The 18,871-nt window shown below is 37.8% G+C and overlaps 1 protein-coding gene across 4 annotated transcripts in view; it reads left to right on the top strand.

The window, feature by feature from the left end:
• Positions 1-18,871, top strand: part of qin — a 256,680-nt gene that overhangs the window by 208,509 nt on the left and 29,300 nt on the right. For 3 of the 4 annotated variants that reach the window (XM_069832744.1, XM_069832733.1, XM_069832718.1), the window contains 8 exons: positions 242-417; positions 2,239-2,465; positions 6,104-6,182; positions 9,448-9,641; positions 9,732-9,885; positions 13,213-13,425; positions 18,433-18,575; positions 18,727-18,750. In XM_069832744.1, the coding sequence (XP_069688845.1) occupies positions 242-417; positions 2,239-2,465; positions 6,104-6,182; positions 9,448-9,641; positions 9,732-9,885; positions 13,213-13,425; positions 18,433-18,575; positions 18,727-18,750 (1,210 nt within the window). The remainder of the gene's footprint in view (positions 1-241; positions 418-2,238; positions 2,466-6,103; positions 6,183-9,447; positions 9,642-9,731; positions 9,886-13,212; positions 13,426-18,432; positions 18,576-18,726; positions 18,751-18,871) is intronic. The other variant, XM_069832725.1, reaches the window with a different exon arrangement.

Below are 18,871 nucleotides of genomic sequence, written 5' to 3'. Positions count from 1 at the left end.
CTCTCTCAGATTTATTGTGCTAATACACTGATTCTTTGCATATGGTCCCAGATACTTCTCCTACTCTATTTCATTTCTTCCCAAAATCTGTTTTTTTTATTATTTTAAGAACTCTTCTACAGTGTATTGTGTATGCACGGAAATCATAGTCATTATAAAAATTATCCACTAAAAAATTCCTGAAATAATATAAATGACAAGCCTGATATTGTTTTATAAGTTTCGGCTTCTTTATTTCCAGGAATGGCATGTGCTGCCCTGTACTCCATTGATAAACGCTGGTATCGTGCCAAAGTAATAAGCTTGCCAGGAAACAAAATGGTGGAAGTTTTCTATGTCGACTATGGGAATCAAGAAATAATGATTTGGGACCAAATACGAAAATTACATCCACGATTCTTACGTATTGCCGCTCAGGTACCTTTCTTCTTCTGCATTGTAATATTAGGATGTCTAATTTTTTTATTATCAATCACCCGTCTGGCTATATGTTTTTGTAGACTTGCAAGCATATTAGGAATTTCTCTCCAACTAGTTGCTAGCAAGGAAGAGGTAAGTCCAGTGGTGGGGTTGCCACCTACTTTTGTGAACCGTAACTGTCCTTCTGGGACTATAACCTGAATGGCTGATGATGATGATGATGATGATGATGATGATGATGATGATTAATTACCCCAGAAACTATTCGTTACTTGGTATGAAATTTTTTGCATCATGCTATACATCTGGAAGTATCCAACATTTTGGAGATACTTATTATCAGAGAAGGCAAGAAAAGGGGAACCTTCTGTTTGATCTGTTACATTCTTCAAGTGAGAAAACTAAAAATGAATATCAATAAAAACTATATGCAGCCAAAGTACAAAAGAAAGTAACAGAATCTTTTAAAGTGGCTCATGATTAGTTTTTAATTAAAAAAAACCACTGTTGTAAAGTAATATTAAACAATAATATTGGCATATTGTTTAAGTAAAAGGGATCATCCTTAATTTTCTGTTATCTGTCAGCCCTTTGCCGCCCATTATAATGGATAATTGAGATTCTACTTAGTTATTTTATGTTCGTCCTGTGCTCTTAAAACCATTGAGGTTCTACTGTAGTTATTTTATGTTCGTCATGTGCTCTTAAAACCATTGAGGTTCTACTGTAGTTATTTTATGTTCGTCCTGTGCTCTTAAAACCATTGAGGTTCTACTGTAGTTATTTTATGTTCGTCATGTGCTCTTAAAACCATTGAGGTTCTACTGTAGTTATTTTATGTTCGTCCTGTGCTCTTAAAACCATTGAGGTTCTACTGTAGTTATTTTATGTTCGTCCTGTGCTCTTAAAACCATTGAGGTTCTACTGTAGTTATTTTATGTTCGTCATGTGCTCTTAAAATCGGTCCCTATCCTGAGCAAGATTAATCCAGTCTCTACCATCATATCCCATCTGTTTTGTTGAAACTTTTGCTGCGGTTGCGAACAGTGTTGCCACCCAAATGTGCCAATGATACTTTTATTGTTTGGATATATTTTAATGTTAGAGGTGATGAAAATCAATGATTTGTAACAGTTACTAAATGTACAACACAGTCAGAGTATATTTGCTGATGATATAATTCATTTTTTTAATTTTTCGTAGTGTAGTTTCAAACAGGAGGGTTGCCAACATTGATTACGTGAATATGCTGTTGGTTATTATTTAAGTATATAGGCGTTTTTAATAGCTTTATAGTAAAAATAATGCCAATTTTTTTAAATATTAGTTAGGACAGAAAAGCAAATAATAGATAAGTAAGCTATTGCATGAGTTCCATAATTATGCGAACATAACCACAAAATGTATATTGAAAAGTCAACACGGAGATGGAAACCTGCAGTTAGACTGCAGCTGCAAAAGTAGCGCCTTGTGTGTGAACAGACTCGCAACCTCCAGTTGCAACTTTTGCAGCGCTCAGGTTGTGCAGTATGAAAAGTAGCTTGCAGCGTGCTATTTTTGGCTTACGTATGAACATGACACGCAACTTTTGCAGCTGCAGTACAAAAGTTGCGCAGCAAAAGTAGTGACATGTGACCGTACCTTTAGATTGCACTGTAGATCAATCCTTTGTTTACATTCTTCCTACACGTGAGAAGTAAGATGATACAATTCTGAAAAAGTGTACCAACTGCAACAAATAATGTAAACTAATCGTTAATCTGCTGCTGCCCTAGAGCCACATGTACATTTTCCTGATGAGGATATCTGTCATTACAGGCCATTCACTGCTCCCTGACCGACATCATTCCAAACCAGGAAGTGTGGACTCCTGCTGTGAAAGATTTTTTGGTCAAGACCACTGCGAAAAAAGTGCTTCGTTTGTATGTAGACGAAGTCCAACGAAATCAGCTGAAAGTGACACTGTATGAATCACAAGCTGAGGTAGACTTGTGCATTAATGCTCTGCTTGTTCGAGAAGGCTTTGCGACCAGTGTGGGAGTTAGGTGAGCAAATTCGTCCTCTCTGAATTAGTTTTGTTTATTCGTCTTTTTCTTAATAATAAGCAAATTAAGACCCAACAAATTTGTCTTCACAAACACTTTACGTTCAACATTTTTTAAACTTGGACTATAGCAATATGTAGACATTCCTTCTGTAATGTTAGGATGTAGTTGTAACTCACAAGGGAAGTATCACACCCCACATGCCGAAACTTACCTCGAAACTTTGGTGACATAACCGATGTACTATGAGAAGGCCATGTGAAAAATATTAGTTGCCTGTTTCCACTGCAAGGTCCCGAAATAAACCCCGGAATTTTGCATGTAAGTAATAGGGAAGTGGATACTAGTCGCTACTAGTTGGAATGGACAGCCCTTCCTGTGTGCAAGCCAGTGGAGCGGTGGGTGGCAATCAGACGTGAGTCAAGGTCAGTAATACAAGCGGACAAGGGTTATAGGTTTCGCAAGGACGGAATACCGACGGAAGGAATGCGAATCAAACACTGCGATAAGGAAGAGCGGGCGACAGGAAAGGTCACGAGATAACTTGAATGATATTCAAGATCAGTGTGACAATGAAGTGTTTATTCGTTGTGCATGGTGCTGAAAAGAATTGTGTTTTAAACATTCAATCGATGCCAGTCACTTCTGTCTTTTGTTTATACTTCATTGAGAAGATGGGATGCGAGAGAGTTTACTCCATTTCATACACGCACTCCACTCCGCTCGCCAGTGAGGCAGGGATGTCCAGCTGCGCCGTGTTATCGTCTGGCCACAGAAGGATTCCAGCGTCGATTTCGGGGCCTTGCGGTGGAAACAGGCAGCTAATGTTTTGCACGTGATCTTCTCGTAGCACATCGGTTATGTCACCAAAGTTTCGAGGTAAGTTTCGGCATGTGGGGTGTGATACTTCCCTTGTCAGTCATTTGACAACATCTCACGAAAAGAAACAAGATTTGTTTTTCAGCTGATTATGTGGGAGTTACAGTAAGTATTGCTGTATGGCACTTTATCTTCGAATGCTGAAATTTTCAATATCTTTGTCATTCACGTCTTCTACGTAATTGACATCAGCATATTAATATTGTGTAGCCTGTGTAACAGAAAAGAGTGATTAAATAGTTTTCTCGAGTTTTGTAGTCCTGTAAATATCTTCGTTCTTTCTTAAATAGAACACTTTTACTTACATAAAAATAAGTACCTATACTCTAGATCCTTAATATTTATTTGATGTGTTCGTTATATTTATTTATTTCACATGTTTACAATGTCTTTGACATCTTCCTGTATCCATTTCAAGAATTTATAGCCACTCGCCACTCATCTCTATTCTCCCAATCTCCCTCCTCTAAACCTCTCTCACGCAATGTTCTAACTATTCCCTCTGTCCAGGTTAAGTTCAGTCTTCCTCTCTTTCTTCTTCCCGTCGGAATCCATTCATAAATCTTTTCCGTCATCCTTTTTATATAGCCAAACCATCTTAACTGTGCTGTTTTAATGTCTTCTACAAGAAATCCTTTCAGTTTCATTTTTTCCCTTATCACGTTGTTCCTGATTTTTTCTCTCCTCGAAATCCTTGCAGATCGTTGCCAGAAATCCATTTCATTCGAATGATTTATGTATTGTTCTTTATTTGAAATGCCATGTCTCTGATCGATATGTGATTGTGTTTTTTACAGTTGAGTTATAAATGTTTGTTTTTGTTTTTATTGTAATATCTTGGTCCCATAAATGCTGTTTAGTCTTGATATTGCTATCCTTCCTTTGTTTATTCTTCCATTTATGTCCTCTGCATGGTTACCGTGTTTTGTAATTTTCACTCCCAAGTATGTGTGTTCTTCACAATAGTTTATGGTTCCTTTTCCATCTTCTAATATTAAGTCTTTTGAATCTGTCCCAATTGCCATGTAATTTGTTTTCTTCAGATTAATGTTTAAACCCCATTTTCCATATTCCTCTATCAATTTCCGTGTCATGTGTTCTACATCTTCATAATCTTCTGGAACTAATAACTGATCACCTGCAAATTGTAGTGAATAAATTGTATCCTCTGTTAATAATACTTCCATTTGTGAGCATTTCTTTTTCCAGACTGTTAAATCATTTTGTATATCTGTATATATTTTGTGACATAAAATCCAGTTGAAATCTTATGCATTTTGATTTTCGTATATGATTTATCATATAAGTTTTTTATCACCTGGATAATGATACTGTTTATTTTGTATTGTTTTAACGATTCCCATGATTTATTCTATGGCACACTATCATGTGCCTTTTCTAAGTCCACAAACAATAAGTGTAGAGGTTGTTGGAAAGTTATTCTTTTTTCAGTCAGTTGTCTTACACTAAAAATATGATCCATAGTTGATCGTCCTGCCCTGAATCCCACTTGTTCTTCTGTTTCTAGAGATTTAAATTCTTGTTATATAAAGTACTTTAATATCTTTCCACGCATATGACTGAAAATGCTTGTTACAGTGATTCCTCCATAGTTTTTACATTCGTTTCTGTTCCCTTTTTTATGTATGACTGAAAGAATCCAATTTTCCATGCATTTGGTACTGGTTCGTTATATACCAATACCAATAAGAAAGCTATGAAACTGAAAATATGACATTTGTCAAGATACATGCTTCTGTCTACCTATTTAATAAATGTTATGTAAACACACTCTATTGGACTGCTTCGCAACAAATGGTTCATCCTTCATTGTTGACTATTAGAAAAAGAATATAATTTGAGTGATTTTAGAGGCTATGTTAAATTTATTTGGTGCTAATATTACTTAAAAATGTTGTGATTCAGTCATGTGACTTGTCAATTTTAATGCAATCTACAATATAGTTTACATTATATACTATATTGTAGATTACATTCAAATTGATTGATAAATCACATGACTGAATCACAACATTTTTAAATAATAATAATATTAGAATTGACTTATCTGAACCTTCAGAATGAATTGTAAACTTATTTGGTGGTGCTAACGGGTATCATAAATTAATTTTTAAAATGCATTTACTGATATTTTTAAAATAATGAAAAATTCTAAACCACGTCATAACAGTAGAAACTTCACAATTTCTTATTGCTCATTCACTATGGCACTACTGATGATCTGGGATGTGATCTAATAAGCTAAGATCGTTGTGTACCTACTGAACAAGACTGTAAAATTTGTTATTGACAGAGCAAGACTGATTGGTGTAGTAAATGCATACAATTAAGTAAGACTTCTAAACTACTTATTAGTACACGTGAATCTTGTATGTGTGTTTGTGCATATTTCGTGTTTATATATGTGTGCACACATTCTACTGTAGTTTCCAAGCAGCTTATTGTTTCCTTAATAGAATTATTCAGAAACAGGACCAAGTCTTAGAACCTTTCCTTACTCCTTAGTTCTCTGTTACTACTCATAATAAACATGACTGTAAACAGTGACTCCTTACCTGAAGATAGAAATCCTACAGTTATCGCATAATAAGATAATTACAGTTAATTCATTATGCAAATAATGTTAAGCTCAGCTTTCCTATCAGGAAATCTTGCCATGTTTCTATGCACTTATAATTAAGAAGTGAGTTGTTGAACCTGTATCTGTTTACATATTTACTTATTGTTTTCTTGCCTAGTTCAAGTTTGGTGGAGTATCACAAGTTAGATGGTCTTCCACTTGCACCACAGCCACTACCAGTACAACAAAATTCTAAGGTAAGTAAATGTTTTATTTTATAGAAATACAAACTAAAGCTTGCTTTCTACTTTCATATTGACTTACTTACTTACTTACTTACTTACTTACTTACTTACTTACTTACTTACTTACTTACTTACTTACTTACTTACTTTTAAGGAACCCGGAGGTTCCTTGCCACCCTCACATAAGTCCGCCATTGGTCCCTATCCTGAGGGAGATTAATCCATTCTCTATCATCATATCCCACCTCCCTCAAATCCATTTTAATATTATCTTCCCACCTATGTCTCGGCCTCCCTAAAGGTCTTTTTCCCTCCGGTCTCCCAACTAACACTCTATATGCATTTCTGGATTCGCCCAACTTTCATATTGACACTACATTGAAATGTCACTTTGAAAGTATTACCATGATATTGTGGCATATCTTGCATTCAGGCTTTTGCTGTAAGATGTGAGATGGAGGGAAACAGGAGTACCCTGAGAAACACTATGCAGCGTCTTTGTTCACCACAAATTCCATCATGACTTGACTGGGAATCGAACCAGGGCCACCACTAGCACCTAGCACTTATGGCGTAGCATGGGCTGACAGAACAAGACAATTGCATTGAATTATGCATTCTCTTCGATGCTGACTATCATTGTTTTTGTAAAATACTTTTACAAAAGAAGTGCATTGCACTCAAGTCCACAATGGGAATAAATTACAATATGACAGTGCTTGTATCTGTCCTATTCAAACCAAACTGGCTCAAACCAGTGTTGCAAGATCGTCCAATTCACTGGCTTACTCTTTACATATTGTTTTTGCTGACTCTGAAATTATGAGCAGTAGAATTAATACAGAATAAACTGATATCTGTAACATCTTCTAAGAAGTTCAGTAGGAAGTTTTATTCTGATCATCTAAGTCATCATTCATCAAATGATTATTTTCTGTATCAAATTAAAAATCATTCGTTGTCATCATCTTCCTTGCAAGTATTAGGCCTTTTGATCTGTTATAATCTCGACAGAGAATAATTCTCTGAAGAACATTATTTTCCTTCCATCTTTTTCTTGGTTGACCTAGTGATCTTTTACCAGCTGGTTGGTAGTAGTACATGATCTTTGGTATTCCTTTTTAAGGATGTTCAATGTAAATGGTTGTACCATTTGATTTGATATTCCTGAATATGGTGCATTATAGGATCTGCTTTTAATTGCGATATTTCGTCATATCTTTTATGGTCCATTTTTGTATACCCTTGCTGTTCTCAGGAACTTCATCTTACAAGCTGCTAATCTGCTTTCTTCATTCTTCCTTATTGTCCGCACTTCACATCTGTAACGTAACACAGGTCTTGTTAATATTTTGTAAAGTCGTATTCTAGTATGCTTTTGCACCAAAGAGGGCTTCAATACCATTATTATTCCCATAGTTCTATTGTACTTGATAATTTTGTCTGGCAAATCAGGTTCCTAAAAAAGTGATAACTTCAAACCTAAATATGTAAAGGTGTTGACTCTTTCTAACAATTTATTATTTAAACATATTTTGCTCTATACAGGATATTTTCTACAAAAGGCGAAAACTTTAGATTTATCAGTATTTATAACCATATTCAATTTTTTTGCAATAATTAAACTTATTAAATATCATACAGAACAAATTTATTACTACTTTGAGTACATTTACTTACTTTTGAACACCAGCAGATTCCATTTCTTTCTTAGCTTTATTCTATCATCTTTCACCTTTATTTGTTCATAAGCATCTTCTGTATCTTTCCTCGACCTTCCTAATCATTATTTCCCTTCAAGTTGGCCCACTCATTCCAGTCTTACTGTTTTTATATTTCTCATTAATCAGTTTTTTTTTTTTTTTACATAAAACGTTGTTCATTTCATCATTGTTTCATATTCCCCAAGATCCTTGTTCCATTACTGGCCCACTAAGAATATTTCTGTCTCATTTATTTAGTATACTATTGTCCTTCTCTGAGATAATTTAATAGAATTAATCTATACTAATAATAAATCTGTAGCCGAAATTTTTCTGGTAATTTTCGATTTTCCAAAAATAATTGGTCCTAACATATATAATTAACCACCCTGAAACCGAAAATCGCTTTTTTGAAATTTTTGTTTGTCTGTCTGTCTGTCTGTCTGTCTGTCTGTATGTTTGTTACCTTTTCACGCGATAATGGCTGAACGGATTTCGATGAAAATTTGAATATAAATGAAGTTCGTAGTAACTTAGATTTTAGGCTATATGGCATTCAAAATACATTATTTAAAAGGGGGGTTATAAGGGGGCCTGAATTAAATAAATCGAAATATCTCGCTTATTATTGATTTTTGTGAAAAATGTTACATAACAAAAGTTTCTTTAAAAATAATTTGCGATAAGTTTTATTCCTTGAAAAATTTTGATAGGACTGATATTTAATGAGATAATGAGTTTTAAAATTAAAATAACTGCCATATAAGGCCGTGTAATGAATTAAAAAACAAGACTTCGTCTATAAGGGGCCTTGGACAGCAACAATCGAAAGCTATGAAAGATAGCCTACAGAGAATGTTTCTGTGTTTGTATGAAGTAATATCGGAAGCTAAATTAACCGATTTATATAATTAATTATTATTTCACCATTGGAAAGTGTAGTTTCTCTAGATGGACATAATGCTATAATGTTATTACAGTAACTTCTGATATAATATAATATAATATAATATGTAATATTATATAATATAATTTAAGTTATTTCAAGGCTTCACAACCATAGTGGGCCAAGCGCCATTTACTGAATACATAGAAAACAAGGGTTAAAATTAAGTTATTATCATAATTCAATGGAAACCTATAACAAGTAAAATAAAATATACACATTAAATCTAAATGATGTCAGTCTTCATTAAACTATGGTTGCATGTAATAAAAATTAAGAAACAGGTTAAAGGAATTGTCATTGCACCAAATGAGTGTCTCTGGACCAAAATGATCGCATTCTAATTACTTGGATGCAATTTAAATTAAGTAACATATTAAACGATTTATCCTTCTATCAAACACGAATGTTCCCTGGATCAAATGTCCTATTTTAATTATGTAATTACTTTATATTTATTTCTAACGGGTGCAGCGGAGCGCACGGGTATGGCTAGTTAATAATAAACGTATTTAAAATTGCACATTGGACATATATTAATTAAACCTTATTCTTCAAAAAAATTGACAGGTAGTTCTACAAAAAACACTTTCTATGCAGTGAATTCATTCATGGGCTTTGTTTTCAGCAAATACTAAACAAAGTCTCCAAGAGAAGAGTAAATATAAACAAGACGCAGGGAACTGGAGAAATAGCCATTACCGAGCCAACTGGAACCGAGGAGTCTGTGGACCCATTCCGCTTGGAAGTTAAGATTCTCAACTGCCCTACACCCAGCTGCATCTACGTTGCACTCTTAAGTCAGGAAGAACAGATAAAGAGGTAGAAATTCTGCAGATGAGTAATAACTTCAAATTGATTTGTTTTAAAATGAATGTATGTACTTAATATGAGTGATGCATCTTGTTTCAGTTTGATGTGTGATTTGCAAGACTTTTATGCTGGAAAAACATTCCAGTCTGAAATGCCATGGGAAGTGAACAGCAAGTGCTGTGCCTTCAGTGTTCAACATAAAATGTGGTACCGAGCCATCATTGTGGAGCTGCTGCCAGACCAGCAGGCTAAGGTATTTTGTGTTGGTGGTTTCTAGTGCTGTCATCACTCCATATTGTCTACAACATATTGTCGCCTGAATACAAGAACTAGGTAACTCGAAATTTGCGTTTTTTAGTTACCTCTTTTATAGCATAGCAAAAATCGCACAAAATGTAATCCAGGATCTAGGTAACTGATCGAACGATACCAGCGACACCTATTTTCCAATATAACAAATGGGTAAAAGAAAACGAGACATATTCCTTAGTGCAATAAATAAGTAAATAAGCAATGTCACAAAATATGAAAAATCAAGTTACCTAGTTCTTGCATTCAGGCGATGATATGAAAAAATATTTTTTTGTTCAGTAATCTTTTAAGCAGAAGTTCGTAATGGATCATTGCTCGAACATTACATTTATAATAAGAACAGCCTATGTCACCATCACGGATTGAACACTTTTACCCCTTGTTTAATTCTCAGAGTTCATACAAGAGAGAGTGAAGATGCTGTACATATATGTTTTTAATGATTATGTTTACCACACATACTGGTGACACAAGTCATTGAGAAATGGGAAACATTACTAATTGTAAAATTATTGTACAAAGTAACATAATGACATGTTCCCTCCAAGATGTCCGTAATATGAGTGAACTTTTTCATTTGTACTGTTAAGTTGACATATTCCCCTTTTGTACCACTAGAATTTTCCACCTTTTTTCTTCTTATCAGTTTTCCTTAATTACTTTCTGTAGAATACGTAAATTGAATACAGTACATAAATTGAAGTAGGCCGTGGTGTGGTAAACAACAATGCTACAGTTAGTTTGTATTTTGTTTCTTTTATTGTTTTTAGTTGTGATATTGATATTCATTCAAAGTTGAAGAGATCATGTTGACTCCTGAACAGCGAGTCGAGCTATTACTGCCCTGTGGGGACAATCACAGAACAAGAGAAGCTGCAGACGAGTTTTGTCGTCATCGTCATCCTGACATTCCAAAACCACCATACCAAAATTTATCCAAATTATTGTATAAATTTAAAACAACTTTCAGTGTACTTGACAAGAAACGAATTATGATGAAAGATGAGTGGAGCAGAGAAAAATTCTCTCCGACCTGGAATTTGAACCCGGGTTTTCAGTTCTATGTGCTGATGTTCTATCCACTAAGCCTCTGGACGTGTATGGACATTGTGCCACTGTCATACATCTATGAGTGCATGAGGGTAGCCACTAGAGGGAACCCAAGAGGTGGAACTTAAACTGAGAGGATTCAATCCGACATCAGGATGGGAATCTGGTGTGGCTTAGTGGATAGAACGTCAACACTTAGAGCTGAAAACCCGGGTTCAAATCCTGGTGCCGGAGATAATTTTTCTCTATTCCACTCATCTTTCATCATAATTATGATGACGCAGAATTTCTGCACGGAAATATCATATCATCATGTGAATGCAAGAACTAAGTAACTCGAAATTTGCGTTTTTTAGTTACCTCTTTTATAGCATAGCAAAAATCTCACAAAATGTAATGCAAGAACCAGGTAACTGATCAAACGATACCAGCGACATCTATTTTCCAATATAACAAATAGGTAAAAGAAAACGAGACATATTCCTCAGTGCAATAAATAAGTAAATAGGCAGTGTCACAAAATATGAAAAATCAAGTTACCTAGTTCTTGCATTCAGGTGACGATATGTACTTCGGTACATTGTAATAATATAAGAAACGAATTGTTCGTCCCAAATCTGCTACTGATGGACAGCATTCAGTAGACGTGATTGCGAAGATGATAGCCAGCCTTAAAAGGTCAGTGCGCTATGTGGCTCTAGAAAGTGGTATCAGTAGAGAATTGTTCACAGAATATTGAAATCTGCACGTTTTCACCTCTACAAATTACAGCATTTACACACACAGCAAGAAGAGGATCCACTCGAGGCGAACATATTGCAACTGGATCATACAGCATTTGTGTACTGATTGATCCTTCCATCAGCATGTTCTGTTCATTGACGAATGCTTATTCTTTCTGGATAGGCATGCCCATACACAAAATGCATGATACTGGTCCAAAGAAAATGAAAGATAGGTGTGTGAAGCTAACAACCTTGGTGCTCCAAAAATTATGGTGTGGTGTGGAATAATAGGTGAATATGGTTGTGGACGAGGTGGACCTCAGTCATGGCCTCTATGGTCACCAGACCTCACACCCCTTGATTTATTTCTATGGGGATTTGTGAAACAGTACGTTTTTGAGACAGGATCACCCTTGTTATCCAGCACATCCCACCTGCAACATTTTTAAGAATGACAGAAGAATGTTAGGATCAAGTGGGGCATTCAAGTGAATGGAGCAGATTTTGAACATTTGCATTAGTGAACATACTGTATACAATTGTATTTTCAATTAGAGTAATGTTTCCCATTTGCCAACTAATGTGTCACATGGTATACTGGAATACAAGGAACATGTGGGTATTGAAAAACATTTTTAACATAATTAATTATGAAATGTCGAATTTTTTAGTCAATGTTTGAGTAACGAGGTTCCTATCCTGAGTATACAGCATTGTCATCCTCTGCTATAGAAATGAGCAGCAAAATTATAGTCATTTTCGTGATTAAATATGCATACCTGTTACTTTCGGCATATATTCCAGACGATTAATTTCTTACCTTATATTTTTAATTCATGTAATGGATGAAAGTTATTTTATCTTTAAACTTCACCCACTGAAAAAATCACACTAACCAAAATCGAGAAACTTTGGAGATCAGAAAATATTACTGATGTGATCACCAAAGACTATGGAAATATTAGCTATTGACTAATTGGTGATGTGTGTAGTTGTTTACTCTCAATAAAGTATGCTTCTACGATAAATTTGATAAAGCAATGTATCTTTCTGAGTTAATAGTCCTTTTGAAAAGCATGGATCCAATTATTTATTTATGAGCACTGATTGCATTTTTCTATAATTTTGTGCGGATTTATCATATTCCAATAATGATTATTTTTACTATAAACATAATCATTGAGATAATTGCACTGTCACTGAAAAGGATTGAAATGAGACTGATTAAACCTTCATGAACATACTGCTGACAAAAGTTCATTCTTTGTTTCATAAATAAAAAATTCAATGCAACTCATTCTCACAGTGAGACCAGCTATAAGCAAGTATGTACTTTAATGGTTCAATTTGACTTAGATTGGCAATCGCACATCAGGTAATGGCATAGTGCAAGAGAGGCATTCATCTAGCAGCTAATTTTTTCAAGTCCTGTGACTGCTACTGCTCATCATCATCCTGCTGCTGCTTTTATTCTGATTTTTTTTTTTTGGCAGGTATTCTTGAAAGACTTCGCAGAGTTGGAGACAGTTCCTCTTTTGAACTTGCAGCCACTGGATTCCAAGTTCTTGCAGATACGTGATGGTGCTGTGAAATGCCACTTGTCAGGTGTGCGAGCTGCTGGTGATAAGACTGAATGGCCAAGTTTGGCTTGTGAATATCTCCAGGAACAGATCTCCAATTATCCGGAAATTTTTATCACCAAAAAGGTAAACATATGCCAGGAAGAAGATGTTTAACTTTCTCGTCATACAAAGTATAGTGAAACAATATACTTTGGGATTTAAAAAAAGTGTACTTCTTTCAATATTTCTGACATTTTTATGGCACTTGACCAGCCTAACCATTCATTCGTCCATACTTCTGTTTTCTGTCCAACAATTTCTTACAAATTTCGTTCATATTAATCAGTCTTTAATTGATTTGTCTGAAGTATGCACATAAAACATAAAAAATGTTCGACATCACTTCGAAACTTGTAATATTTCATTTGAGACTATTCAGCAAAAGCAACGCAAATGGCTGTTTATACAAAATCTGCTATAATAATTTTCGTTTTCTATCATCATCGTCGTCGTCATTGACATATTTTGAAACCATGTCCTCAGAGTCCCTTTTTGGTCATCAAATGGACGTTGCTGTACTGTACATCCATTTCCTCCCCAAAAAAATTTAAGAAATCTGCTATTAAAAAAGCAGTGAGTGACATTTACAAAAAAATGTTTATAATTCGTCAGTGTAAAGCTATACTGGACTAAATGTTCATATTGAGAAAAACGAAGTTGAAGTATTGTTGAAGACTCCAATCTTGGAACTTGTGGGGTGAAGTAGGGGTGTGAAGCGGGGAATCAAAAACAGCAGATAACGTACTGAGGCTTGTGTATCATCATTGCACGTATTCAATATTGCAAGACGTTCTGAAAATAATTTCACCCATCGTAGACTGGAGATCGAGGTACTAATATCTGATGCAAATAAATGAATTCCGGAGCAAGGGACAATCAGTTTTTTTTTAATATATAGATGAGACTGGGGTGAATAGCAATATGATATTTAAAAAATGTTGGCAAAATGAGATTGTAAGTATCCACACGATCTGAGAAGAATTCTGTAGACACATTGAAAATATAGAAAAACAATAGGGTACTGTGAAAAACGTGTACTCCAATCATATATGATTAATAAAATTATTAGGCTTGTAATGTTGGGGATCGATTATACAAGTTGACTGCAGTATTGTACATAGCCAGAAACGTGAGCTAGTACAATGACATTGACTTGGTTCTGCGATCAATTACACGAATTAAAGGTGCACATAAACAAATCTGGACAGGTCTAAAAGCAAATATACGCTACATAGCATTACAAAGATGTATTTTTACGTACCTTTCGTTATGTGCAGAAGAATTATCATAGAATTATTCGTGGGTTTGAGTTTCCTCCTTTATTTTCTTGTGCTTCAATGGCTCTGTATATAACATCGCTTGTCACCTCATGTGTTTGTATTACATAATTTACATGTAATGTTCCCGTCATTCACTTCAAAACTCTCACCAAATTCCGCTGCAAAAATATGAGCCAGAGAACCTTCAGCAGGTACACTGTTTACACATGCTACGCGAATGGAGTATTCAGCAGGTACACTGTTCATGCATGCTGGAGTACTGACTGGTGAATGGATAGTCAACTTGAAACCACTGTAATGCACCCTATAGGTCCCCAACATTACAAGCCTAATTATTTTAAATTTAAGGGGGTTTAAGACAGTGGTAGTGATAGTGATAACATTAGTAATACTGATGACGGTGATGGCAGTAGGAATAGTGAAAACAGTGACATTGCACCTAAATGTGATGCTGATATGACTTGCTCAACAGCTTCCACTGTGAAGTAGGAATAGAACACAATTTTTAGACATCTGGTAGCAGGCTAGCATTACTAATAGGGGTCATTATCGTGAACTGTAGGGTCATATCGCATTCCTGTCAGGTTCCAAGATTAAAGTCTTCAACAGTAGAATTGAATATTATTATTTAAACAACATTAAATTTCTAAGTTGTACCCCTGATCACTTACAGTGTGATTCACGAAGTCCCCCACCCCCCAGTTTATGGAGGTGATTTCTGAGGTTATTTGGAACAAAAAATGTAAATAAATTAATGGAATCACATTAATAACTACAGAGTTACGGTAATTTGAAAATGGCATAAAAAACTTATATTTCAGGATTTCACTAACAAAAATACAAAACATAATTAAAATGGAAACAATTGATTGTTTATGTATCAATCTCTTTCATTTAGACTGATTTAAATCACATTTTCGAAAATGCCTCCCTGAATCTGAAGTTGATAGTCTGCACGGGTGTGAACTGCACGTGTAGCATTTCACAACTTCACGCGTTTATTTCTTACTGTCATCACGGCATCCAGAATGAATTGATAAAAGTTATTGCCTTGAAAGTCCACTAGGCTGAGCAATCTGTTATATGTGATCAGAAGTTGTACTTTGTCAGTATATACTTGCGCAGAAGCAGATGTTAGAAATAACGTCAACTAAGCAGGATAGTAAACCTAGTTCATACTTTTCAAAATAGGCATTTATTTTACTTTGGCTGTACACTGATCAATTGCACTAAGAGAAATATGTTCGCAATTGGAGAGAGGGAAGGGAGGAAGAGAGCTCATTTTCAAGTTGTACAGCACTTCGGCAGGCCACACTTTGCATGAGGTGTATGTGTGAATAGTTATGTTGTGTACTCAGATGAGTTTATGTGTAAAGGTACAGTCACTATCAACAGTGACATATGCCTTTTCATCATATACACTGCGGAGAGATTTGGGATTTAAGCCAGGCATATTTGTGCACAATCTAGGATTAGAAGTGTAGTATTTATTAAATTTTGAAATTGTTGACTGAATCCCTAATTATATTTGATAAATCATTAATATAGTATAAGTAATCGATTAACTATTACTACTGCTGCTGCTGCTGCTGCTGCTGCTGCTGCTGCTGCTGCTGCTGCTGCTGCTGCTGCTGCTGCTGCTGCTGCTGCTGCTGCTGCTGCTGCTGCTGCTGCTGCTGCTGCTGCTGCTGCTGCTGCTGCTGCTGCTGCTGCTGCTGCTGCTGCTGCTGCTGCTGCTGCTGCTGCTGCTGCTGCTGCTGCTGCTGCTGCTGCTGCTGCTGCTGCTGCTGCTGCTGCTGCTGCTGCTGCTGCTGCTGCTGCTGCTGCTGCTGCTGCTGCTGCTGCTGCTGCTGCTGCTGCTGCTGCTGCTGCTGCTGCTGCTGCTGCTGCTGCTGCTGCTGCTGCTGCTGCTGCTGCTGCTGCTGCTGCTGCTGCTGCTGCTGCTGCTGCTGCTGCTGCTGCTGCTGCTGCTGCTGCTGCTGCTGCTGCTGCTGCTGCTGCTGCTGCTGCTGCTGCTGCTGCTGCTGCTGCTGCTGCTGCTGCTGCTGCTGCTGCTGCTGCTGCTGCTGCTGCTGCTGCTGCTGCTGCTGCTGCTGCTGCTGCTGCTGCTGCTGCTGCTGCTGCTGCTGCTGCTGCTGCTGCTGCTGCTGCTGCTGCTGCTGCTGCTGCTGCTGCTGCTGCTGCTGCTGCTGCTGCTGCTGCTGCTGCTGCTGCTGCTGCTGCTGCTGCTGCTGCTGCTGCTGCTGCTGCTGCTGCTGCTGCTGCTGCTGCTGCTGCTGCTGCTGCTGCTGCTGCTGCTGCTGCTGCTGCTGCTGCTGCTGCTGCTGCTGCTGCTGCTGCTGCTGCTGCTGCTGCTGCTGCTGCTGCTGCTGCTGCTGCTGCTGCTGCTGCTGCTGCTGCTGCTGCTGCTGCTGCTGCTGCTGCTGCTGCTGCTGCTGCTGCTGCTGCTGCTGCTGCTGCTGCTGCTGCTGCTGCTGCTGCTGCTGCTGCTGCTGCTGCTGCTGCTGCTGCTGCTGCTGCTGCTGCTGCTGCTGCTGCTGCTGCTGCTGCTGCTGCTGCTGCTGCTGCTGCTGCTGCTGCTGCTGCTGCTGCTGCTGCTGCTGCTGCTGCTGCTGCTGCTGCTGCTGCTGCTGCTGCTGCTGCTGCTGCTGCTGCTGCTGCTGCTGCTGCTGCTGCTGCTGCTGCTGCTGCTGCTGCTGCTGCTGCTGCTGCTGCTGCTGCTGCTGCTGCTGCTGCTGCTGCTGCTGCTGCTGCTGCTGCTGCTGCTGCTGCTGCTGCTGCTGCTGCTGCTGCTGCTGCTGCTGCTGCTGCTGCTGCTGCTGCTGCTGCTGCTGCTGCTGCTGCTGCTGCTGCTGCTGCTGCTGCTGCTGCTGCTGCTGCTGCTGCTGCTGCTGCTGCTGCTGCTGCTGCTGCTGCTGCTGCTGCTGCTGCTGCTGCTGCTGCTGCTGCTGCTGCTGCTGCTGCTGCTGCTGCTGCTGCTGCTGCTGCTGCTGCTGCTGCTGCTGCTGCTGCTGCTGCTGCTGCTGCTGCTGCTGCTGCTGCTGCTGCTGCTGCTGCTGCTGCTGCTGCTGCTGCTGCTGCTGCTGCTGCTGCTGCTGCTGCTGCTGCTGCTGCTGCTGCTGCTGCTGCTGCTGCTGCTGCTGCTGCTGCTGCTGCTGCTGCTGCTGCTGCTGCTGCTGCTGCTGCTGCTGCTAAAGTGTGTTAGAAAATTCTCTTCACAGTGTAGAAAACAAAGTTCATTTACTGCTGATGCTTGGAATGTTGGTAATCCTCAGTGAAGATCACACGAGTCTGTGAGTGCCTGGACAGCTACCAGTGCTAACATCTGCTTTTCATACTTTGCAGATTTTTTAGCATTCTACTCACTGCGGAGGGAGTTTTCTAACACACTGTACTACTACTACTACTACTATTACTACTACTACTACTACTACTGCTAAAGTGTGTTAGAAAATTCTCTTCACAGTGTAGAAAACAAAGTTCATTTACTGCTAATGCTTGGAATGTTTTTAATCCTCAGTGAAGATCACACAAGTCTGTGAGTGCCTGGACAGCTGCCAGTGCTACCATCTGCTTTTCATACTTTGCAGATTTTTTAGCATTCTACTCACTGCGGAGGGAGTTTTCTAACATACTCTACTACTACTACTACTACTACTACTACTACTACTAGTACTACTACTACCACTACTACTACTACTACTACCACTACTACTACTACTACTCCTGCCCCTCCTCCTCCTCTCCTCCTCCTCCTGCTGCTGCTGCCACTGCCGCTATTTGATTTTGTATTTATTATTCTGTTACATAGGGTGAAATAGAAAATTGGTCACTTCCTGTTGAGCTGTGGGTAAAACATGTGAAGGAGGGTGGTCCCTTGGATCCAACAGAAGAAGAATGGCTTACACTTAACAAAAAGTTGACAGATCAAGGTCTTGCCATCCCTCTCAAAAGGTGACTTTATTTTATGCATGTTGTAAACAGTATAATGTAAATATTGAACTGAATATGATATATTTCGAAATGTAGCTAATACGAGATATTTTCAACATTTCTGATTTCTGAATGACAAATTCTTAACTATTTTCAATTGCATTCATGTTAGAAGTTATTCGTCACTTCTTCCAAGGTATGTGGATTTCTGTTGTACTCTTCATGTTTTAATGTTCCCAGAGCTGAAAGTTTTACAGTTTAGAGTCTTATTCTAGTATTTTTTTAACCATTGTAGATTTAAAAGTATTACAAATCCT

Source organism: Periplaneta americana, chromosome 1 (genome assembly GCF_040183065.1).
Source record: "Periplaneta americana isolate PAMFEO1 chromosome 1, P.americana_PAMFEO1_priV1, whole genome shotgun sequence".
NCBI classification, from domain to species: domain Eukaryota; kingdom Metazoa; phylum Arthropoda; class Insecta; order Blattodea; family Blattidae; genus Periplaneta; species Periplaneta americana.
The sequence above is the reverse complement of the archived record's forward strand: the minus strand, read 5'-3'. Positions and strand labels throughout refer to the sequence as shown.